General features: G+C 45.1%; 1 protein-coding gene across 1 annotated transcript in view; it reads right to left on the minus strand.

The window, feature by feature from the left end:
* The window catches only part of szt2 (SZT2 subunit of KICSTOR complex), a 210123-nt gene that overhangs the window by 157878 nt on the left and 26342 nt on the right, over positions 1-25903 (minus strand). The window contains 35 exon segments of the mRNA XM_079580893.1: positions 724-906; positions 1169-1297; positions 1299-1494; positions 2798-2930; positions 3352-3449; positions 4581-4744; positions 4833-5020; positions 6199-6390; positions 6536-6691; positions 7846-7930; positions 8043-8207; positions 9772-9890; positions 10029-10116; positions 10654-10747; positions 11140-11242; positions 11378-11530; positions 11921-12041; positions 12429-12718; positions 12985-13059; positions 14306-14495; positions 14663-14845; positions 14927-15112; positions 17117-17186; positions 17272-17388; positions 18422-18557; positions 18734-19003; positions 19270-19345; positions 19422-19511; positions 19706-19859; positions 20031-20244; positions 20506-20633; positions 22134-22184; positions 22540-22702; positions 23347-23562; positions 25175-25310. Coding sequence (XP_079437019.1) covers positions 724-906; positions 1169-1297; positions 1299-1494; positions 2798-2930; positions 3352-3449; positions 4581-4744; positions 4833-5020; positions 6199-6390; positions 6536-6691; positions 7846-7930; positions 8043-8207; positions 9772-9890; positions 10029-10116; positions 10654-10747; positions 11140-11242; positions 11378-11530; positions 11921-12041; positions 12429-12718; positions 12985-13059; positions 14306-14495; positions 14663-14845; positions 14927-15112; positions 17117-17186; positions 17272-17388; positions 18422-18557; positions 18734-19003; positions 19270-19345; positions 19422-19511; positions 19706-19859; positions 20031-20244; positions 20506-20633; positions 22134-22184; positions 22540-22702; positions 23347-23562; positions 25175-25310 — 5112 coding nt within the window.

Consider the following 25903-nt stretch of genomic DNA (forward strand, 5'->3'; position numbering starts at 1 on the left):
AATTACCTGAACCCACAGAACCAACGTTACAGGTGATTTTCATTTCCTGACACCACATTTTTAAATAGCAGACCACGATGATATCAGAGCATAAATGAGTCGTTTATGTCCTGCTATAAACCGAGTTTAACTACTAATTCCTGTAAACCAGAAATCTCCAACCAGTAGCTCGGGGGCTACCGGTAGCTCTCCAGCTAGGTAGCTCGCAAAACACTTTCTACATTTCTACATACGCATTTTAGATGCATTTTCTTTTATGTTCTTGACATGCTAAACACAAAATGCATTTGGGTCGATATAGTAAAGCATAAGTGACTGCTTTTTAACCAGGAAAGTCCCACTGAGACTTTTTCAGAAGAGTAGTGGCCCCAGAGGAGAACCTATAGTACATTCTTTGAAATAAAATCTAGGTTACTAAATCACCTGGGCGAACTCCACCAAAGTCTCATTTTACTCGAATGTCTTTGAAGTAGCTCTACGATGTTTTTGTTCATGTTTTGTCTCAAGTCTATTTATAATTCACAGAGTTTCACTATCAATGACCCTGTTTACAATAGAGGTTTGTTTTTGTATAGGTTGAGTCTAGATGGGTGGTGCTAGTACAAATCAAACCCCTCCCACTGGGCTTGAAAAGTCCACCTGCTGCCAAAGTTTATTAGTGCTGCTGACGAAGCTTCTTAGGAAAGAGGCGAAGCATCCGCCGCACAAACATCCCCGCTGTACCTGCTTGTCGGCCTGGTGCACCGGGGCGTCGGAGAAGCAGTAGTGGTGGAACAGCCCCATCTTCTGGCTGAGCAGGCAGTGCACCACGTGAGCACGGGCGTTCTGCCAGTGCACGAGGCGCAGCAGCTCGCGGCTCAGAGTGCAGCCCAGGTCCACGGACCAGTTGTAGCTGTGCAGAGCCACCTGTAGAGGGAGACAAAGCTCAGCAAGAGGGCGGCAGTACATTTGACATCCTCATGGTCAGATATCTGGGTAATAAAGGCGCGACAAACCCATGAGAAGTTGTACTGGTTGACAAATGAGGCAGGGCTCAGTTTTGAACAATGTTTGGTTTGTAAGTTGTAATAACCAAACAAAAGGATAGCTGTAGATTTAGCAAAAAGGGCTTTAAGTTCAAAACCGCGTGGTCATGTTGTTGCCACGCACATATTCAGAGCATTGGCACCTTTTTCTCCGTGACGGTGATGAAAAGGAACCTCTGCCGTGGAGCCGCGTCCGTCCCGCTCTGGCCTGGGCTGGACCCCTCGCTGGGTTCCAGGGCTTCGAAGCGCTGCAGGCCCTTGTTCACTGCGAAGGACAACAGTCAGACTAAGCCACGTTTTACTGATAAAGATTTCGGCATCTACTTTGTGTTGGTTACCTTGCTGCGTGCTGAAGTGCCATTGGTGAAAGCTACGTCCGATGAGAATAAAGCTGCGGGAGGCGTTCAGGGACAGGGGGAGGTTCTGCGCCATGGACAGAGGTAGGAACAGGTCTCCGGAGGACGGGCAGCTAAAAGAGTGGTAGGAGGCTTTCCGTTACTTTCATTTAACACACACTCCCACTCAGTAACACTAAACACCTATTAGGACACTGTAGCCTAGTTTGGAGTTGTTTGAAGCTTGCGTTTTCTTAGAGGTACTTCAGGACAGACCAGACTTTCATATACAGTGGGAACCATTAACAGTTTGTGACATGAAACCAGAAATAACTTTTACTGCTGTGTCTGAAATGTGAAGATCAGCCCAAGAACAAAAGCAAAAGACCTGATGAAGATGCTGAACCTGGTAAGAGTTTGTCATTATCCAGAGTGAAACAAGTCCTGTACCGACATGGGCTGAGAGGGAACTCTGCAGGAAGAACCTCTCATCCAAAAGAAACACAAAAATGCCAGCTTGGGTTTGCAAATTTAAAAAAAAGGATAAAGATTTTTGGAGACATATCCTGTGGTCTGATCAAAATGAATTAATATAGGGAATCTTGTAAGCCTGAGAACACCATCCCAACTGTGAAATACGGGGGTGGCAGCATCATGCTGTGGGGTTGTTTTGCTGCGAGAGGGACTGGTGCACTTCACAAAATTGATGACATCGTGAAGAAAAAAACACTATGTGGGATATGAATATTGGAGCAACATCTCAAGACAGCAGTCAGAAAGTTAAAGCTTGGGCGCAGATGGGTCCAAATGGACAATGACCCAAAGCAAATACTGGCTACAAAGTGGCTTAAGGATAACAAAGTCAATGTTTTGTCTCAATCCAGTTGAAAATGCATGGGCAGAGCTGAAAAGGCATAGGCATGCAAGGTGGCTACAAATGTGACTCAGTTCCACCAGTTCTGTTTGGAGGAATGGACCAAAGCTCCTGCCAACTATTGTGAGAAGCTTGTGGAAGGAAATATAAAACGTTTGATGTTTAAAAGGCAATGCTACCAAATATCTCTCAATCTTCTGGCATTTAGCAAATGGAAATATTTTTTTAGTTCAAAGTAAAAGTTATTTCTGGTTTAATGTCAGACATAAAAAAACAGTTTAAGTGTATGTAAACATCTGGTTCCCACTGTAAGTGATTTAGACAGGGTTTACACCCAGTTTAAACATAATTTTGTCAAATTCAGATTTTTATACACACAGTTCAGTCTGGATTTGATGTTGGTATTTGATGGTACTTGAAACTTCTGATATTTTATGATGTAGTACTTGGTATGTTTCAAACACCCACGCTGCAGAAGCTCATCAACAAACCCCTCAGCTCATGCTCATCAGAAGTTTCCCTGACTTTAGTGCATGTGTGATTCCTGTGATGGCGGCTCTCACCTGGTCTTCTGGAAGGCCTTGACGGAGGTGTCACTGGCCAGAGAGCTGACCAGAGAGACGACCTCAGCCAGCAGCGAGGGCAGGAGGAAGTGAGAGGCCAGCTCCGCCGTGCACTGCTGGATGGATGGGCAGCCTGCACACAGCGGCATACTCACAATTTCATCCAAATGTTCTTATTTTTATTCATCACTTTCTACTCTGGTTTACTAAGCCACAAACACACATATGCTTAAAGATGACTACCATCTTTTTCGAATGAAACATTTAAAAATCCCATAATCTATCACAAAACAAAACGGATTTAACTCAGTGTGTTTATCGCGGCACAATTGATGTGCTGGGTGAGACTGAAAGCTTGACATAACTGGGTCATTCCCACTGCGGCCTGAAGAGGGAGCTCCAGCCCTGGCCTCTGTATCTCAGTGTTACAGTCTTATTCTTTCATAGGCATTATTTCTAATTATATAGCATTTCTCAGGAACCAAAAATAATGTTTTTGAAGCTTAAATTATGCAGGACATATCCACTTTAATTGTTGTACATTAGTTCCATACCCAGTTTGGCCATAAAAGTGATCCAGGACTCGCAGGCCAGCTGGTAGATAGGATGGAGCATTCCTGTATCCCCCTCCTCCAGCTGGGACACTTGTCTCCTGCACACAGGACAGTGTTCAGTTTTTACAAACAAAAACTAAACTAAACTTACTATTACAGTTTTTGTTAATGTATTGTTATACTGTATTTCCAAAACAAAAAACAGAGAAGCCAGTCCCTGTGCAAAAGCATATCGAGGTATGCAAAGTTTGAGGCTAAATACATTAAAGGGGGGGTATTATGCAAAATCGACTTTTTCAAGCTTTACATCATGTTATTATGACATTCCCTCGTTAAAAACATGCCTGAAGTGTTGCCTTGGCACATTCACGCATTTTTGAGTAATCTGTAAAAACTCTGATGGCGGCCATTTTAGGGATAGGTTTGCCTGAGTCCTCCTAGGAACGCCCCCACCTCCTGGAGACGCCTCCGAGCTTTCGTCACCAGCCGAGTAACCGACCACTGCCCCTCAGCAGAACCCCCTCCCCACTGATGCCACAGACAGCGTGTGGAGGGGGCGTGTCTGAAAGGCTCAGAGGTTCTTAAAGAGACAGAGGCCGATTTCAAGACATTCACTAAAGCCATTTTGAGAGAGTAATTTTATACAAGGCAGTTATTCTAATGTACTGCATTTACAGACCAACAGAAGGTTTTGTCATCATTGTAGTGTGATATAGACTGGTGCTATGTGATTGAAAAAAGCATAATACCCCCTCTTTAAGCAGGCTGACATACATTAGGATCGAATTCTGCTTCTCCTTTTCATTTCTATGGTTTTGGACCCAATGTGTGTTAACTGTAGTCAAAACAAAGCTTACTGAAATGTCACACACTGCGGCTTTAAAGTGGACAAAAAGACAACTCGAAGGCCTTGTACCTGTTTTGTTTGTTTACAAACAACAGAAGCAGGAACTAAAGTAAATTATATTGTTAGTTGTGTCCACACTCATTCCTAATTAATTCCTAGCTTCCAAATTCTTCACAGGGATGAGCTTATAAGCACTTTTCACAATTTGCACCATCATTGTGAAACGCTAACAAACTAGCCTGCAAGTTCACAAACTTGACAAAATGCTTATGATTAAATGCACAGTAGTATTTTCTACACATTATTTTAGCGTTTACAATATATAAAAATTAGAAACCAAATTTTGCTTCACTAATATAAATATGGAGCCTTTGAGAGCCACCTCTGCTGCTCCAGCTCCAGAAGCCCCGCCCGCTCCGGCCCGCACTGCTGTTTGACCGTCTCCGTCTTGTGCCGGCGCCGCGTGGCCCTGCCCTCCTCGGCCCGCTCCTGCACGATGTCGTCTGTGGTCTTCGGACTGCCCAGCTCCGAGGAGTCGGGCTTACTCTGAAGCATTCACAATCACCATGGACTTTAGCGCACATAAAATAAAATATTCCAGAGACACTGATACTACAGTGGGCAGCACACTGACCAGAATGTCCCAGAAGCTCCGGCGGGTGCTCTTGCTGGTGGGCGTGGTGGACTCCGGGGTAACCGGGGTCAGAGGGGTGGAGGTGGAGCCTGTGCCCGGGCTGAACACAATGGGGGCGGGGCTTCCTCTCAGGAGTCGCGAGCCGCCGCGCTGCCTGTCCTTTATGTCTGTCACTGGAGACACCAGAGCTGAGGGGAGTAAATCGAGAAATGAAGTTTCCAACAAATCTGAAGTTGTTTAACAGAAATTTAGGACAGGGAGCTTCTGGTATCCAGCAAAAAATGGTGCTCATGGAAGGAGGCAATGGGATGTGGAGAGAAAGATCAGGTCCAGGCACTCATATTTTGCAAAAGTATAAAAGGCTTTATTAATGGGCCAGAGACATTAAACTAATAATTAATTAATTAATGTCTCTGGCCCATTAATAAAGCCTTTTATACTTTTGCAAAATATGAGTGCCTGGACCTGATCTTTCTCTCCACATCTGAAGTTGTATTGATGAATTCATTAAGGACTACAACAGTGACAGTTAGGCTCTGTAAGAAAATAACTTAAAATAATCCCACACTGAACATGAAATACAATGAGACACAACTCACTTTGGTTAAAAAAAAATAGTACCACAGTAGAAAAACTGGGGAATAAATGCAAATAAAGTACTCACAACAACAGTCTTTTGACTAAAATGCAATTTAATTTTAGTCGAGATTTAGTCAAAAAAAACTTTAAAATTTTAGTCTAGTTAAAATTTAAGACTAATTTAGTCGACTTTGCATTTATAATATTCATTATAATCATGTTTGATCAAGGTCCTCGACTTAATGGAGCTTCTCCCACATGAATAAACCACAAACCTGTTCATTTGGCAGAGAATCTATGTGATCTGAGGCTCTTTCAGACGGTCAATAGAAGTTTGAATGATTTTAGTCTCTCCTTTTCATTTTTATTTAGTCTTATTTTAGTCGACTAAAACATCTGGACATTTTAGTCATAGTTTTAGTCTCATGTGGAACGTTTAATTTAGCTTTAGTCCAATTTTATTCAGCAAAAATATCATTTTGACTAAAATTAAGACTAAATATTTTAGTCGACGAAATTAACACTGACTCACAACAAATACAGAGAATTAGTATTGTAAAATAGTATTGTTTTCTGTCATTTATTGAAGGATAAGTCGATATAGTGATTACTGTGACAACCCTAGCCCTTTCCATAGATCAGGGGTGCCCAAAGTGGGGCCCACCGGAACAATTGGCTCGCCAGACAAAACATTTGGGCACCCCTGATATAGACGAAGCCAAAAGCAGATTTACGAACCACACTTGTGCACATGCTCCCACTTGTACTGAAGTGAAGGCCCCCTCACCTTTGGCCTCGTCTCCCGCGGCCCTGGCAGACTGGACGGACACGCCCACGCACAGCAGGTTGGGCAGCACTTGCAGCTCCATGACGACGTCGCACATGGCGTGTCGCAGCGCCCCCTGCAGCTTGTCACTCAGCTGCAGAGGGCTGATGTTTCCTTGCTCCCAGATGTTGAAGCGCACTAACAGCTGTGGCTCTGTGTGAGGGGAAAACGCTGTGCTTAGTGTTTTTCCACGTTGTAAATCGAGAAACAGTTCGTTATCGATCGCAGGCGTCTGTATTATTATTGCGCGCACTTTTTGTTAGCTTCTGCATTAATAAACATCCCCGGATCCACTTACGGCTATCCTTGGCGCTGGCTTCATTCCACTTCAGCACCATGGTCAGCTCCTCATAGCGCTCCACGTCAAAGGGGAGCACAGGGCCGTCTGTCGAACCCTGGGCCTGCACCGGGCAGCCCTCGGCATCCACAAAGCCCAGGGTGATGCACGCTATACCTGCGCATCAAAAGAGAGGCGTTGGAAATGCACACGTCCACACAGAGAAGCCAGATGAGCCCCATGAACAAGCGAACTGATGGCTTTAAACGGACGTATAATAATTAGAATGATGCTCCAGGACATTCCACACAAAAAAAGCTACAAGAAACCCAATATAACAACGGATCCTGGAGCATTAGAGAGGCCACTGTGATGGGAAGTAAAGGCGCCATGCTATTACGCACAAATATCATGTCGTAACCACATAAAAAGTTCCATAAGTAAACTAAAAGTAACATTCGTGGCACATTTTTTGTGTTAAAGGAATAGGCCACCGTTTTTACATACTGAGATATGTTCTTACCTTAGCTTTGACGAGTTCTTTAGGACCTGTCTGATCTTCACCTGTGCCTTCAATCACGTAAACACAGCGCAGACGGCGTTAGCATTTAGCCTCTCCCTCTCTCCACTATAGCTCCAAAACAGGTCAAGATAGAAGCTACCAAGCTCTTCCACGTTTTCCCTATTTAAATATGGTTACGTGAAGTGTTCCACTACAAAGTATAATTACACAAAATGAAACAATGTGGATTTTCTAAGCAGATAAAAGGGGGAACTATATTGTAATAGTAGTAGTTCGATATCCGCGCAGTAATCTTCACTTTACTGCGCTGTAATCTTCACTTTACTGTGCGGATGCCAAACTACTCCTGGTATTACTACGCCTTACATTATATTTCCCCCTTTTATCCACTTAGAAAATCCACATTGTTTCATTTTGTGTAATTGTACTTTGTAGTGGAACACTTCACGTAACCATATTTAAATAGGGAAAACGTGGAAGAGCTTGGTAGCTTCTATCTTGACCTGTTTTGGAGCTATAGAGGAGAGAGGGAGAGGCTAAATGCTAACGCCGTCTGTGCTGTGTTTACGTGACTGAAGGCACGGGTGAAGACCAGACAGGTCCTAAAGAACTCGCCAAAGTTAAGGTAAGAACATATCTCAGTATGTAAAAACGGTGGCCTATTCCTTTAACAAAACAACAACTTTAAAATGCAAATGTAGTTTACATTAACACTCCGGTAAACTTGAAATATCTTATTGCATATCACATGTTCACCAGCGTTATTTGTCATCATAAAGGATTTTGTACACTGTAGTGATCTCAGTACCTTTGCCGCCGGTGCCCTGACCTCCTGGTTTGTTGTACAGGTAAATGTCTCCCTCTGTCCCGTCGCTGCTCACGTTGTTGTAGCGCTGACGCAGGAAAAAAAAGCAGAGTCTCGCTCAACAAATTGGCTTTGACCGGTAAGTTGTGCTTGGTTTCTTTCAAGCAGGTTTGTTTTGTCCTCATCCGGACTAGCATTACCTTGAAGTGGTGCGCCGTGTTGTTGTCCGTGTACTTGGGCACGTGCAGGAAGATGAGCAGGTTCTGTCGCAGGTAGTGGGCCACAGCGGGGAGCCAGGCGCCGCAGTACGGGGGCAGGCTGAAGAGCATCACCTCAGAGGGCGGGGCCTCCGAGGGCTGGATGAACTGCACGAAGCACAGCAGCAACATCAACATCAGAGGTCGACCGATATTTGGGGATTTTACGATATCAGGTAGCGGCCGATCTAGCGCCGAAAACAGCCGATATCAACGGAACCAAAAGTGATAGAGACTTGCATTGGAAAGAGCGAATCATGGCTTTAAAACGGCTGCTCGCTCAAAGTTAAAGGCCTCACTTTTGTTTTTTCTAGTAGCGGAATGAAATTTGTGTCCCTCAAAAATCTTGTAAAAGCAGACAAAAATCTTCACTTTTCACATTTGGGGACAAGAAGCTCTGAAAAATAAACTCCATCTGGCGTGAAACAAAGTCGAATGTACACAATAAACATTAAAGGTGCATTATGTAACTTTTTCAGGGGGAAAAAAATGTATATTAGTCATGTGAGTGGTCGGCATGACGCCTTTACTTTCTATCCCTGTGGCCTCTAGGACACTCTTCTTAAAACAATTGAAGAGTTTATTTTCAAAAGCAAATATATCACTTATCCATTTTTTCTGTCCAGGTGACACTTGTGAAACTAAAGCTGTGCAAACTTTATTAAAAAGTTTTTATAGCACTCAAACAGATCTGCCAATAAAAAAAAACTGCCATACAAAGAGAAATTTACCAGCATACGTTATTTAATGGCATCCTTGAGCATTATAGAGGGCAATGTGATGGAAAATAAAGGCGCTATGATGACCACTCACAGTCATTAGGTCACTGAATGGTCAAATACCAAGTTGTTTTCTGTATAAAAAGTTACATAATGCACCTTTAAGGCCTACATTTTGGCACAATTGAATTAATAAAGGGAGCCCCGATTGATTGAGCTTTGTACTTCAAAAATGCCAGGAGATATATACATTTTATAGGAGTGTATAATGCAAATTCAGCTTTTTAGAGCTTTTTTTTTGCTTGGGCATCTTTGAGTAATCTTTGAATCTGCCCTGGTGGCTGTTCACTGCAAAAAGTGAATATCAAGCATTGGCTTAAATGACTTGAATTGAGGAAATGTTTCTTGTTTAAAGCAGTTTTATCTCATTTAGACTTTTTTTCCTGATCTGACCAAGTTTATTTTGCTCTTTTGAGGACTAGTGTGACTAGTTCTAAGGTAAATCTCACTTGAAATAAGAAAGTAAAACTGCCAATGAGATAAGACCAATGTTCTTACCCCATTGGCAAAGAAAATTACTTGAAATAAGGACAAAATGTATTGAAACGAGTCAGGAACGTCTCAAAACAAGTGAAATAATCTGGGTCAGGAGCCCACCTACATATTTCATTGTCAAAACATCTCAAATTCGGATTATTATACTCAAATTGAGACTTTTATACTAATCTAATTCATTAATTTTTGCAGTGTTCTTAGCATCTCGGCAACAGCTCCCAAAAAAGCTCCTCCTCAGGCCCTACATAACGAAATGCTTTTCTCGCCTCTCAATCTCTTGCTAAACTTAATCCTCTCACCACGAAGTGAAAACACTCGCCACGGCATTGGGAGATCGTGCGGGGGATCTACAAATAAAATGCCCAATGGATGTGTCTTTGTTTGGGCAGAGCTCTCACCTCCACATCAGCGGGCGTCAGTTTGCAGTTCCGCACCAGCATGACGGTGATGATGTCCAGGGTGGTCTCGTCCAGGCGCTTCTGAAGAACTTTGACCAGTTCGTCTGTGATCTCTGGGCCTGACGCGACATGAAACACAGCTCCGTCTCACTCCAACAGCTCAGTAATGAAGTATATCACCGCAAGGAACATTTTTTAAGTTAGTATTTCTTTCTTTTAACAGGGATGACCCATGTGGCAGTGGGGCCTCTTCTCACCTGCGCTCTCCACTCCGTGCACCAGCAGCAAGATGTGTTTGTCCACCTGCCCCACTGGCCGGGACCCCTCCAGGGAAGACCGGGAACCCTGGACACAGACTCAAAGCTGTTACTGCTGCTTACTGCCACCACTACATCCAGTCAATTGCTCTCGCTGCACTACCGACTTTGGCTTGAAAGAAATATTTGAGACAAACACAATTTAAAGGTCCTGTATCATGCAAAAAAAACAGTATTTCTGGAGGCTCTCAGTCATCCAGTAAGTATCTATCGTAGTAAAGATTTGCAAATATTGACAAAAATCTCTAGTACGACGAGCTTTTAACTCTTAAGTACAATGTTAATCCCTCATTAACAATATAACTGGAGAGGTGTTTTGTTGTAATCCATCATATTTAGTCTCCCTTTTCCGCCAGCCTTCACTCTGGAGTACGTCATATGGAGTTTCATTGTGTGTTCAAGTCTAGACTGGACGTATTATTATTTTCTAGACAGGTTATACTACATTTTACTATACACCTGACTAAATCATATTATAGTAGTAGTAGTATTATAGCAGCAGAAGTCAAGTAAGAGTTTTCAACAGTCTGTGAGAGAGAAAATGTGTGGGTATGAGTGTTATTACCATGGGGTCCTCAGAGAAGGAGGGCTCCTGGCTCCGAGCGAGGGCCATGGAGCGAGACGTGAATGGCTGGTTCTCCAGCGAAGTCTCACACAGTCTGAACACACACACACACACACCATCAGCATCAAAACTCGTGGACATGCAGCATGTTCTCCTATCTTTCCCTGAACTTTCCCCCCTCTCACAATGATCAATTTTCTATTCACCTTCTTTTGTCATTTCAAAAACAAATACAGCTGATTCATTACTATGACCATGTAAACTTCAGCTCAAACAAAAAACTAAATAAAAACATTTTAATCCAGCATCACTCAATACAAATTTGTACCTAACTAGCTCTGTTTCTAGAGCCACTGCACTTCCCTGATGATGCAGGACAGACACTTTCTCCCTCTCTCACAGAATGAGCAGCTCTGAGGGCCTTCGATTGAAAGTGTGAATTACTAGCACTAAAAAATGTACATTTCGTCCAGATTTTTGTCTGACCTGAGGTAGAAGACTGATTTGGTGGTGCGCTCCTGGTAGACGAACATGTTCTTCCGGTTGACGACACAGAAGGAGCTCAGCACTGAACGCAGAGCTTGGATAGCTGCAGGAGGAGAATATAACTGCAATTTACGAACTCTGAAGCTCTAAATAAACAAATACCAACTACTGATAGAAGGGGAATGAGAGGCCACTGCATAAAGACAGAAAGTGTGTAGGTGTTGTGAACAGTACTGGCCTCTGGACACTCCCATGTTGGGTCCCATCTTGAGGCGTGGGTGGATGTGAATGATGGTCCTCCACACGACGTCGCAGGCAAAGTGTCCGGGGATGAACTGCATGGTGGCTGCCAGGTAGTCCCTGGCCTGGTAGCTCTCCTCTGTGTTGTAATCTGACAGACACACAAACAGAAGCCTTTTGCACTGGGACCTGAAGGCTCCATCCCGCTCTGCTACGACAATACCAGAAAACCAAATCTGAATGCCATTTTGGGGAGGACGGTGATGTGATGCTATGCTTCAGTAAAAGCTTTCAGTTTTCAAATCAATGAGATTTTTTTCCACATAAAATTAAATAATGATGTCATTCCCTGATATGGGTTATGAACATAGACAACTTAGACCTTTTGAATAAACCTCAGTTTGAGGAGAGACACTGCAGGATAAACTTTTTGTTTCAGTTTTCAGGTTTAGGACCAGTTCACACACTTGCAAACTTTACCTGCAAATAAAAAATAACATTGTGTAGGCAGCACAGGCACATGGTGTGAGGAGGAGCTGACCTTCAGAGGCGTTCGCCCGCTGCCTGTACAGGGACTCGTTCTTCCAGATGTCCTCCTCGCTCTCCGCCACCAGCAGAGAGTTACACACGTGGCTGTCATGGAGGTCCTGGAGCAGCATGCGCTGCAAACACAACAACTGCTCAGTCTCCAGTTCAAGAGGGATTCCCTAGGCTTGGACCAAAATCTGTGCCAGTAATGCAACACTGGGGGAAATAAATCTCATGATGTTAATCAAAGATAAAGGTGATCCAAAAACTAAATTGTGGGTAGGCCAGGCCTTTTATTCAGCATCATCCTGTTGGTAAAAAGTTTAAATGAAATTGCCTGTTGTAAAACTCTTACTCAGAGCAATTCTACCATATGATGGGCACCAACTACCATTGGTGCAGATTCAAACAATTCAGTACAAATGGCACAAGATGAACGATCACGTGTTTGTCAACTTACAAATACCACAGCAATTCAGCAGGCGGGTGAGTTTAGCCACTGCCCTGGTTTCAACATGTACCTGATTGACTCTGCGGCAGATCTCCGTGATCCTCCGCACCACAGCCTGGTGTAGCTCCTCGTCCTGCCTCAGCGTCCGGTCAGTCACATGGGCACAGTCCTGAAGGGGCTGTCCTCCGGGAGAGTGCTCCGGGCTCTCTGGCTGCTCGGAGCGGGCGTGGGAGTAGACCTTCACCCGGTCCTGGTGCACTCGCAGGATCAACCAGAAAGGGGGCATCAGAGGGGGCCGGGTGTCCCGCTCCCCAAGGGTAGGGCTCTCACACTCAGAGTCACTGCTGCCGCCCTCGTAGCCTTAAAGAGACAACATGCATTTATCAATTATGAAAGATATTTCCGCTCGTTCGTAACCCCAGATTAACATGTCTCTTAATAGAATGCGCTGTAGTAGAATGTGTGGTCTTCTGCGGGTAAATCTTCCGTTCAGTGCATTTGATAAACTTGAGCATGTCCAGGTGTGTGAGAGAAGACTAAATTATGAACTGCTAAACCCATACAAGACTCCCATGTCGTCGGTTTGTGTGTTTGGGAGGTGTAGCCCCAGGTGAAGCAGCACTCACCCTGCATGTCGGACTCCAGGCTGCCCTGACTGGACACCGCGCTCTGGACACGACTGGGCCGCAGCCTCCCTCCGCCTGAGTGCAGACATTATCATCATGAGCACACAGGTATCAGGGAGGCAAATGTGATCAAGGTTATGATGTATTTCATTCCAAGGGGCCAGACAATGGACATGTTTAGCACACGCAAATAAAGTCAAGTCAAAAGCAGGTCATTATGAATGTTTTGACAAAGCAGACTGTCGAGTAGAAGTAGAAAAAAACGAGAAGGGTCTGAACGCAGTCGACTGAGAGTCACATGATCAGTGGAGCTCCTGACCTCCACAAGAGCTGATCTTTTTCCGCTTTGTTTGTCCCCCTCGATCGTAACCATTTGTAGACATTCCCTAAGATGCCATCTGTATCTGTTCCATTTACTTTAGTCATTTCTCCTTTAAAGGAACAGGCCACCGTTTTTACATACTGAGATATGTTCTTACCTTAGCTTTGATGAGTTCTTTAGGACCTGTCTGATCTTCCCCCGTGCCTTCAGTCACATAAACACAGCGCAGACGGCGTTAGCATTTAGCCTCTCCCCCTCTCCTCTATAGCTCCAAAACAGTTCAAGATAGAAGCTACCAAGCTCTTCCACGTTTTCCCTATTTAAATATGGTTACGTGAAGTGTTAAACAATGTGGATTTTCTAAGCGGATAAAAGGGGGAACTATATTGTAAGGCGTAATAATACCAGGAGTTGTTCGAAATCCGCGCAGTAATCTTCACTTTACTGTGCAGATGCCAAATTACTCCTGGTAATATTACGCCTTACAATATAGTCCCCCCTTTTATCCGCTTAGAAAATCCACATTGCTTAATTTTGTGTAATTATACTTTGTAGCGTAACACTTCACGTAACCATATTTAAAAAGGGAAAACGTGGAAGAGCTTGGTAGCTTCTATCTTGAACTGTTTTGGAGCTATAGAGGAGAGAGGGAGAAGCTAAATGCTAACGCCGTCTGCGCTGTGTTTACGTGACTGAAGGCACGGGTGAAGATCAGACAGGTCCTAAAGAACTCGTCAAAGCTAAGGTAAGAACATATCTCAGTAAAAACGGTGGCCTATTCCTTTAACTGCAGAAGAAACTTGATCTGTATTTTGTTGTAACAGGTGTCTTCTCACAAACCATCCTTGAACTAGCTCTGAGCCGTTCTGCATTTGCTTTACAGTGCCATTTATTTGTTAGCATACAGTTAACAAAAAAAAGTCCTTTTTAATCCTCTCTGCTGCCAGAGGAGGGCACTCATAGCATTATGCAAGACTCTAGAAGAGCAGTCCTACTCACTGTGGGAGCGGGTGAGCGTGTCCTCGGTCAGGCTGGCACTGGAGGCAGTTTTTGGCGGGGTTCGGGTCACAGGAGGCGGGGTCCGAGGTGTCTGGGGGGAGGAGCCTGTGGCCAGGGGCGGTGGCTCAGGCGCCTCATGGGGCTGCGCGAAGGCCGAGTCACCAAGGCTCGTCTGGTCTGTGTCCAGCAACTGGAACAAGGAGATACACAACAACTGAAAATGACAGATGGATACAAGAAATAAAGGGAGCAACGATTCACTGCATTATTCTCAGTAAGTAGTAAAGAAAGAAAGAATTCACAAAACTTTAATCTGAACAAACGACCCAGTGCATCCATAATCAGTGTGTGTATTACCGGCTCAGGGTAAGTCACTGTGGGCCCCTCCAGTGCCTCTGTGGCGGGGCCGCTATGAACATGGGGGCCCGCGCTGCTGCTGCTGCTGTGGATTCTCCTGGGATGCAGCCGGCTCAGAGAAATGTAGAAGAAATCCTCCTGGGCGTTGAACACATAACCATCCACAGACATGCGCCGGAACTCCTAACGACGGATGGATGAAATCGTGAGGTTTAAACTGAAAACGTCTATGCCCCCACAAAAGAGCTCGGACCGCGCACTTGCCTGTTTGAACTTCTCCAGAGACTGTTCCGGCCCGAAGACAAACTGGAGCGGCACCTCTTCGCAGTGACAGTGCGGTCGACCGGCGGAGCGCGAAACATGCTCCACCACCTTGTGCAGGGTGTCCGAGCTGATGACACGACAGGAGCGCAGGGCGGACACAATCTCGTCATCCAGAAGCCAGCGGATCTAAAGCAAACACAACAGAAGTGCTGGTCAGAATGCCGAAGCTATAGATCACAGTCTAGCAACAAACCACTATTGAAAACAGGCGCTGAAGGGTATGGTATGAGGAGGTTGATCTCTTTAGCTTCTTACCGCTAAAATAAGGGCCGTTTTTGGTCACGCAGTTGACGCATTTTGACGTATTAATTATATTTTCTATCATCTTCTACTGACATCGCTCATCTTTTCCCACAGAGAGTTATGAATGCGCCTTAAGATTGTAGTTATCTGGATATCTAGGGAAAATAAATTACTGTGACTGGATCCCCTAGAGTAGGGGTGTCCAAAGTGCGGCCCTCAGACTAATTTTTGGTGGCCCTTTTTACTGCAAGTGTCATAACTCTGCACGATTATAAAAACTAGCATTTCAGCCAGCAGTCTCCAAGATGGCGGCCACTCCATTTGAATTCAAGTGACGTTACAGTTTTATTGTGCAGTATCACTGTAATATAAACAACAAAAGTTTAGTAGCGTTTAGTTCACCATAGCTTAAAAAACACAGTCAACAGAGTAGGGATATATTAGACAACGTTTTTTACTCAGCCACAATTTAAATGTCTGCTTTTAAAATATACTGTAAGACCAAGCACATTCATTCCACTACTAGAAAATGAATCAGGCACAGGGCTTTGTAAGTGACACTGTATTGTGGCTCATGTGCAGAGAGCCTACTGTTCTTTTATTGTACTGTCTGCTCTGCGTCCACTTCAGTCTCAGTGCTGTACTCAATACAATCCAGTGCTCTTCCTCATGTCACACACTGACTGTTGGCTCAGAAAACACACCCCTTGCTAGCTAAACACAGCCACAATGAAGGTTGTATGAATGTCCACTTCAGGCACTAGCCCCTCGTTTTGGTAAATGGCCTCAACTTATATAGTGCTTTTCTACCTTCATCAGGCCCAAAGTGCTTTACAACAAAGAATGAGTCACCCACTCACTCTCTCATTCATACACCAAATGTACACAGACACTGGAGGCAAGGGGGGTGAAGTGTCTTGCCTAAGGACACGACGACAGTGTGTATCATGAGACGACCCGCTCTACCAACTGCGCTGCACTGTCGCCCCCTTTTCACAATCCCCAAAATGACCTCTAGCTACTGTGTTTGTTTTAGGAACTGTTATAGAATTACTGAAAACATACTTTATTGTAGTTTATTGATCAGATCACTTTATGTTGAAGGTTGCACATGGATGTAAACTGTCCAGCCGAGGATATTTTGTGTAGAAAAGTCCAGTGATCTCTGTGGAATGTTTTACTATTTCAATGTATCAAAGCAGTACTAAGTAACGTGTTTACCTTAATAAATCCTTTTCGTAGTCCCTGTGGGGGTAATACAAGTGTTTATGGGATGATTGGAGGGTCTTTCATCTCCCCCTGGTGTCTCTGGTCAGAAAACCATGTTTGCAACTTGACTGCCACCGGTCCGGAGAAAGCAATACACACCAATGTAATCACGAAGAAGAAGCTTACAGGCTAACGGGCAAAGCTAACTGCGGGCTAACGTCACTTTAAACAGTATTTACAGCCAAGTTTGAGTGAAAAAAAATATTTCTATTGTATAATTGGATGCACAGTAACCCACTCTCCCTCCGCCTTTCCCGTCAGCGTAGTATTTACTCTCCAAGACAATTAATAAGTTAAAAAATCGTAACTTGCTACGACACCTGCAGTTGCACTTATGGCCTAAGAGTTACTTAGTACTGCTTTAACAGAAAACCCTTTATGTTATGAAACATCTCGTGAGCAATGGGGAACACTCACTTTTTCACAGATGGCATTTTCACAGATAGCAAGCCAAAGAATGAAGTATCGTGGTATCGTTGGTATTGGGCATTGGAATCGGAAGTAAAATAGCCGGATTAGTGCAACATTTCAAGGGGGCACCAAAGAACGGTAAGGAACCTAAACTGATTTTACAATTCTATACTTTCATAGTCTCACGAGGATAGTAATTACTCTCACCTCGTCCATCGTGGCCACGATGGCAGAGCGGTGAGGGTCTGGGAGTCTGCACAGGGCGTCCCCAGTGATCCTGCACACAGACAAAGAGAAGCTGTGTGAACAAGTCACCCTGAAGTTCAAAACATTACTGTAAAAAAAAGAGACAGGGCACTGACCCCTCCATTGTGCCCGCCCGTAGACCTTCCAGCCCCCCCAGCAGCTCGTCATCAGAGCGGTATGAAGAGGGCTGTCCTGGGGAGCGGTTCAGAGACGCGCTGCTCTCCGACGTGTATCTGCACAACAACACAAGCTCAATGCAAACCGCTTCACCAACGTCCTTATTACACAGTTTAACAATTATATAATGAGACATGAAGTGACTTTTATTGTGTAAACATCAAACAGGAAGTCATTTGTTACCATTAGGCTGCTCGACGATAAGGAACTGAGATTAACCGGTGTTTTGCGATACACGCTGGGTTAACAGGGGGGGACACTGCCATAATTACCACTGGATTACAGACAGAATGCTAGGTTTAAAAGTTTGTGAAAGCTCTCATTCATCCAGGGAGTATTCATAGTAGAAAAAGGTTAAATCACAGAAGCATCTTCTTGGCTCTTAGGTCATGCTAAGAAGATGCTTCTGTGACTAGAAGCGAAATGTCCCCAACTTTACCAAAACCCAGTCCAGTTGAGGATTTAACCTTTTCTACTGCTAGCTCTGGATTAGAGGAGTGACAATACAATATAGCGATTTTGCAATATATCGCGATATTTTATGACACAATACTGATTCCGATATCGCTACTTTTGATGCTGTCATGCATATAAATGAGATAGCGTTCAGTCAATAGAGGTCAATAACAACAATAACAATCAAGAATTCAGAACAGTACTACAACTGGCACAGACATATATGACATTTAATAATAGTTTTTGTAAATATGGATAAGTTAATTTGTTGATTTATTCCTTTTCTCGTTTATTCTTATTCCTTTTTTTAAGGGGTTCAAAGCACATAAAAACAAAGGTAAATCCTCAATAATATGTTACTCAATTATCACAGTATCGGCACATCATAAGCTCATCATGAGCCATGTATCATGTATCATATTGAATCGTGGGGCACCCGGAGGTTCCCACCCCTGCTCTGGATTGACGAGCCTAGTATATGCGTACGACATCGCGTAGCAGAAAGTTCGAGGCTTGGGTGTCAGACAGAAAAGAGTCTGAGCAGAAGTACTTTGCATCGTGATAAAAGTCAGCTCTGGAGATTGTAAAATGTTTTTTATATCATTATATCACCCAGCCCTATGTTGAACTGACCTGTTGTGGTGAAAATCAGCCAAAACGTCGATCTCCACAGGAAGAGTCAAGACGAAGATGTCCAGCGTGACCGACAGCTCGCCCAGATCCACCGAATGGAGCAGCTCCACGTTCTCCAGGCAGGACATGACCTGACCTGAGGGCAGGGATGGGGACATTAGACAGGACCTGACCTGAGCTGAGGACCGGGACGGGGACATTAGACAGGACCTGAGCTGAGGACCGGGACGGGGACATTAGACAGGACCTGAGCTGAGGACCGGGACGGGGACATTAGACAGGACATGCACAGGGACGTGGATGTGGACTCACCCAGGCAGGTGGGCAGGGTCTGCACGGGGACAGATCCATGGCTGCTCTTCAGGTTGACGGAGCAGGTGATGTGCACGAACAGCGGGGGCATGTCCATCTGCAGCCCCTCCGTCTCTGAGCCCCCTTCCAGGATGCTGAAGGAGTCCTGGTCCTGGTTGACCGTGTTGGAGTCTGAGACGGAGCTGTCTTCTGCGGCGGCGCCGGGGTCAGGCACGTCCTCGTACTCCACCAGCAGGTCTGAGTCGCTCTCCGTCAGCGCACACTGGGCCTCTGCGAAACACCGCGGGATCATGGGATTAACACACAACTGTGGCTTACAGAATATGATTACTATATCTGATTCCCCAGGTCGGAAACAGAATCTCAGACACAGAAAGTCCAAATGAGTTTGCCCCGCAGGCCGGCGAGGCTGAGAGGACTGACATTAATGAAGGTACAAATATAATGTGAATTTGTCACTGCTTGTTTTTGTTTTTTTTCAGTTTAGATGTCATATTTTAGAAGCTCCTTTCCTCCGGTTGTTTGTCTGTTCTTACCATCTTCAGTAGCTGGCTCTGCGTCCGACACCAGCTCCTCCATGGGCCTCGTCTGCGTCTCCTCGTCCTCAGAGTCCTGCTCAGAGAACAGGCTCCTCAGGGTCACACAATAGGACTACAATACTTCTCTAGCGGAGGAACCCAGCGCTCACCTCTTTATTCGACGGAGGACAGTAGAAGTAGTAGTGCGGACTGGATGGCACCGGCTTGAAATACTGGGACAGAATGTCACAGAACTGGTCCTGGAGCCAGAAAGAAAGAGAACTCTTTATTGACATGGAGGTCAGAAAGTGAATTACTGAGAACGGGGCTGAAAATGCTGCCCGCTTGTTGTAATTACTACTATTGTGGAGAAATCAGACAAGACAAATTAAAGCAAAAACAGAAAGCCCTAGCAATGCTCCTGGAACACACGTGTAGAGCAGTGTGAGGATACCTGGATGATCCTGTGCAGCTCGGGGTGCACCTCACACTCGGGCTGGCTCTGCAGCACGGACAGAGGAAACAATGGGACCTTCTCAGGGGCCTGGGCCTCTCCTTCAGCCCACGGAGACGAACACTCGGGCTCACCGGGGGTTTCCATCTCCACACTGGGGACCGGGAAGGCCTCATTAGGCACAGGGCAAACATGGGTAAAGTAGCAAAGGGAAGATTACGGATCGCCTTTGTTAAACATCCACACACCACCTTCAGGGCCAGGGTGGTGACTGTTTGGTGGTGGGGATTTCTGAGGTTGTACCTGTTGTACACTGGGGGAATACCTGGACAGATGTGTGGCCTCCTCCTCGGCTTCTCCGATGGTGAAGGCCGCAGCCCTGGGTCCTGGCTGCTCCCGAAACTGGCGCACGTGTCCACAGAGCGTGTGAAGGAAGGTGCTTATGTCGATCTCCTGCAGGGACTCTTCACAGTAGTCCATGGCCAGAAGCACGTCCTGCGCACCGACACTGTAGGACTGCTGCAGGCTGCGGTACACTCCTGCCCATGACATGCAATAGAGACCATTTATCAGTCATTATCAACTAGCTTATGACATCACAGGTGACTAACGAAGAAAACAGCCTGGAATATTACTATACTTTGCCTTCTTTTGATCATTTAACAGCTCAAGCTAAAGCTAATGGCTACGTTTTCACTGTAGCGGCTTATTTGAGTGGCTTATCAGTATTGTGTAAACTTCCATCTAGTCCCTTTAACTGCGCAAACAACGTGAGAAACAAACGTGAGCACAGTGCTGACCTTTGACGTAGCTCTGGTGGTAGTGCTCCTGCAGCAGGCTGCAGTAGTGGGCCAGCTCCTTGTGCTTGTGGGGCTGAGACAGGAGTTCAGTCCATGGGGAGGGGCTGCTGCGCTCCTGGGACACACTCCTGCACACAAAGACACACGAGTCAACTAAAACATCCCAAAATATAAACTGACCCTCCATTGCTAAGTAGCTTTGTTCTTCAAGTCCCAGGCGGCTGGTCCAGAAGTGATTATGAGGACAATGCCGGAGAGAGAATTTGAGCCGCTCTAGCCTTCACAAAAGCTTCTACATTACAAGAATGATGAGTTCTCTGGCCCTGTCGTCATAATCTGAAATGTCCGCATAGCGTGGAACCTTGTGGAAACCAAAACGCACACACAGTAAGACACAGCTCAAACCCATGGCTCATTTGAAAAAGCAGAGCCAAAAAGACAAGACAACGGTAAGGCAGCCCAGCCCACGGCAGGCTGAACAATCAATCACGACTTTGGACAAGTCACAAAATACAGACTATTTGTGTTTACGTTCTCTGCATTTGACCAACCTTTCAACCAATGCCTCAGGGTTAAACCTGTCAGGAGCAAATCATCCAGATTTTAAGCCAGAGGTACCAAGCTGGAGGTTTTAGTCTACTGTGCATGGATTGGATTTGACATTGGATTGTCGGGGGAAGAAGTGGTGCTCCCGGGGACAACCCACCCAGACACGAGAGAACACTTTACAAACTCCACAGAGGGAGGCCCCATCTGGACCTTCTTGTTGTGAGGCATCTCAATTCCGTTACTAAGGAAAAAAAATGGGGCATCGGACTGGGGGGGGTAAAGGGCCCTGAGCAGGGTAGGGACCCCTAAAAGTGCTGCTATAAAAGTGCTCTGTATTGCACTTTCTAAACTTCCTCATAATTGATATTGATACAATTCAATTCAATTCATAATTGATCCAATTCTGCGTTCTGCGGCACAAAGTCCACTGCTGTTTGCAATTGCGGCGCACATGGTGGTGCATCTAGCGGCGCTTGATGGGAATGCAACGTTACAGGAGCAGCAATAGGATCACTTAGAGCAACTTTAGTGCAATGACACAGAGCTAGGAAAGAGAAATATTAGTGTTTCCTCGCTCTTTCAGTCTTACAGGCACTTATTTAACACTATTATTGCTGGCCTGGGATTTAACTTTCTTGTGATAAATTACAGTTAAACATGAGCTGAGGCGAGTGCTTCCCTCTCTGCCTGTGCAGAGTGAGGTAGAGTGCGATGAGCAGCCCTCTCCGCTCCTTCTCTCCTCATTTTAATTGCTGTAGTTTCCCTTCTTTTATTTCCATTGACTGTCATCACCCCTGTCCATTTCAATACCAGGATTTGACAAAACTCTGAATCTCCCATTCCTATTTTCACTAATGAGTTTAGGGTAAAGGTCACACAGACAAGACACAAGATTCTATTCCAGAGGAGCAAGTTGAGGTGGCTCAGTCATCAGTTCAGGTGATCTCTGTGGAGATGAGACTGCTTAGACTGCTGCCCGAGCCACCAGAGTCAGCGGACGAACAGAAGCCATTAGTACCAAGTGTCACACGGAGAAGCGTCAGGCTCAGCAGGCCTTCACCAGAAAGGAAAACAACTACCTGTAGTTCATCTGCTGGCACATGTCCCAGGGCTCCACGGGAAGTGTCGGCCTCAACACCAATGACAGACAGAATGGTTAAAATGTACACTCTCCAACGCGATAAAGCTAATGAGACACAATGAGACACTGTGCAGTCTAAATATGGGATCATAACAATACTGTGGCAACATTACACAATCATAATGCATTTCCAAAAGTTTTCAGCAAGTTGAAATAACACGTAATGGATTACTCGGGAGATTATTTAAAAACCGGGCGTAACTTTTGGAATAACAACAGTGCCCAGAGTATAATAACAGAGGCGTAAGTAAACCAAATCACAAGTTAATCATTTATAAGGTGTAATATACAATGTCATAAGCCCCAATTCTAAAGGCAAACGTCTATAATGTGTGGGGTGTCACCTGAAGAAGACGTCCCGGGGCCGGCGGTTGGTGGTGGGGTGCACAAGCTGCTCCCTTAGCTGCTCCAGGGAACAGCTGTACACGTACACCGGACACTTGAGCTGAGCTGCCACGCCCTGCTGACCACTGACAGACAGGGGGCGCTCAGCCTCTCTGTCGATATCTGAGGCAAAAAGAAAAGAGGAAAGATGATGGGGCTGCTCCAACAACATGTAATCACTATATTTCAAAGAGGCGTATGTGTGTACACAGCTTTGTGAATAAATCTTTTCACCAGGAAACATTTTGATTTCATGTTCTTCAAGAAGGCATGGCAGAGAGGAGGGAAGTTAATCCATCAAAGTGAACTCTGTCCTGATGGCTGGCACACTTTAGACCTTGTTCTTTCACTTGGCCTGAACGTTGCCAACCTTTGTGTAGATGATGTCCACATGAGTTCGAATCGTGTAATGCGGGCGGCAGAAGGACGCGAAGTCTAGATCCCGGCCGCAGTAAATCAAACATATTTGAATTTTAAAAAGACAATTTTCTGACGCACAGGAGAAGCGTGGGCAAATTCGCCGTCCCAGATGTGAAAACACGGAAAGCAGCAGCCAATACAGAACAAAATACAAACAGAAAATACCATAGCCTAGCTCCCTTTTCATTCCTCCATCGTAACAGCAGCCGAAAAACAACAAAGGAATGGCAACAGTGAGCCTGATCGTGCCAGAAAGCACCCCCATTCTTCGCAAAAGACTGAAAAAAGTGTCCTCAGCCCTTACTATGTCAGGGCCTGTGTGATGTATACGAGCGGGGTGCACTGACCGGAGCAGGAGGTGACACTCTCATTCTCAGACCCCTGATGGTCCCCGGTGCCCCAGGGCTCCAGTGGGGAGCGCCTCGCACTGTGCCCTGACTCGGAGCGGTCGAGGCTGCTCCCCACAGAGTCGACCTGGGAGCGCATGCTGGCCGTCAGGGTGTCTTCCTCCTCTTGGATGCTCCCGTCGCTCTCCAGCCCGGACGCCATCAGCATCAGCACATCTGCAAACAGTCCATTTAGGTCACATGCTAACTGGTCCACTGCAGAAAATAAAAACTTGATGAGCTAAAATCACAGTAACTTACAATGTTTGACCATAATTGTAATAAATATTAAGATCAGGGCTCAGTCGCACCAGTACAACTGCCCTGATCTTAGGCATATTGATGCAACTAGGGCTGCAAACCAACGATACATTTTGGTAATCGATTAATCCATACATTATTTTTACAATTAATCGAGTCATTGCTTAGCTGTGAAAGCTGTATGAAAATGCTATATTTTATATACTTTTTACGGTACTGCACACTTTGCAATGTGAAATGTAAGACTTTTTACCCCTGTCCCCGCTCCAAGCGTTCAGCTAACCCAATGCAAAACGGGGAGACAGACACGTGAACCATGCAACTTTTGACATATTGTCGTAGCAACCTCTATAAGCTACCTGCGCCACGAGATGCTAAGGATGTAGCCAACCCGACACGCCCTTGTGCCGTTGCGCATTGACCTCTTGTGCTTTTGAAGGTACTTCCTTCTGAGCTCCTGACAGAGACAGCTGCCTCCAAAAGTTAAAATCCAAGTGAGTAAAAAGTGACGTGGCGATGCTAACCGTGGCTAACAGTGTTAGCCGCTATAAAAACAGCTGTTTCCAAGTGCTGCACACCATCTGACCCTTGCCCCCTAGTAAAGTTAAGTTACACTTTATTCATCTCTGTAGAGAAATATGTTCTCTGCATTTGACCCATTCTCAATGTCGCTGGGCAGTGGAGGAGCAGTGAGCTGCCAGCCTGGGCCGGTGCTCGGGGACCCATGTCCAAGATGTGGAGCCAGGCTGGTGGTTAGAAACACATGGCTGGAGAATTAACCTATTGCACATGTTTTTACCATTAACCTCCACAGACACGGGGAGAACATGCAAACTCCACACAGAAAGGCCCTGTCCAGGTGGGGATTGAACCCGGGACCTTCTGTGAGGCACGAGCGCAAACCGCTGTGCCACCGAGCAGCGGCATAAAACTCTCACATTATTAATTCGTTTAAGTAACTATGGCTGGACTTAAAAACACATGATTCAAGTTTAAGACCTACATTTTCAGCAAATTTAAGACTTTTTCAGGTCTTATATTAATACAATCAAATTTAAGAATTGTTAAGACAATTTTAGACCTTGCGAGAACCTGTTACCACATAAAGCTAAAGTGACACTGAGGATATGTGGATGGAGTGAACCTAACGTGAATGTTTGTGGGAGGCCCTAGTGCTATTTCTGCTTTTTGATTGGATAAGGCAGATATTTATGAAATTTACAATGTACAAAACACTACATACCCTAACTAGTAATTTTTCATCAAGAAATACTAAATTTTCATGTCATTTTTGCCTGTGTGTATCAGAAAACAATGAATTGATTACTGAAATAGTTGTCGACTATGTTAATAGTCCAATTGTCGATTAATCAATTATTTGTTTCAGCCCGAGACACAACCATCCCAAAATGTTAGTCTGGATCCTAGACTAACAAATGTAAATATATTCGTGAAGAGCAGAAGAGAACAAAGCCTTAGTAAACATCTATCTCCACTTCGAGGTCAATAGTGCCTTGTTTGATCTCACCAGCGAAGGAGGCAGGCACCAGCGTGAGCAGGATGTGCTGGGAGCTCAGCGACTTGGCGTAGCACTTCCACTGAGGCGTGGAGCGGGCGCCCGGCAGCAGCGCCTCGTCATCGGCCAGCTCTGCGTTGCTGAAACTCTAGAACGCAGGACAACGTGCCATTAAGAGACTAGAAAATATGTTTCATCTTTCATCTAACCAGATATCTCACTTAAGGAGGGGGTATTAGGCTTTTTTTTCTATCACATCACATAGTAGTCTCCTCCACACGCATCGATTTTCGGTGCATTTTAATTTTATTGTTGGAAAGAAGCGACACATTATCACTTTGTGAACAATGGCCATGTAGGATATGATCTGATCCAGCCTCTGACCTGGAAAAAGTGACTTTGGAGACGAACCTTTGAGAATTCAGAGGCTCTGTGTCCACACCGAAGGAGCTCTTGCCTGAAAAATAACTGTTGTTTGGAGGCTATCTAGTCCCTCTTTGCTACTGCCATGCCTTATGGATCTTTAACTACACCCCCATGGACTACACCAGGATCTCCCCAGGGACATCATCTGTGCAGGTGGACAATGGTCATTCGATGCTACCCCCGTTATAATGTTACAATCGGCCACAGCTCATTGTTGATGAAAGGTCTGCAATAAAACACAAATATGTAAAGCCAGGCTCATTGTGTGATCATTATAAAGGCTGCTTCAAGTAGTTGCTGCTTTATTGACGTTAT

The sequence above is a fragment of the Gobius niger genome (assembly GCF_951799975.1).
Source record: "Gobius niger genome assembly, chromosome: 22".
NCBI classification, from domain to species: domain Eukaryota; kingdom Metazoa; phylum Chordata; class Actinopteri; order Gobiiformes; family Gobiidae; genus Gobius; species Gobius niger.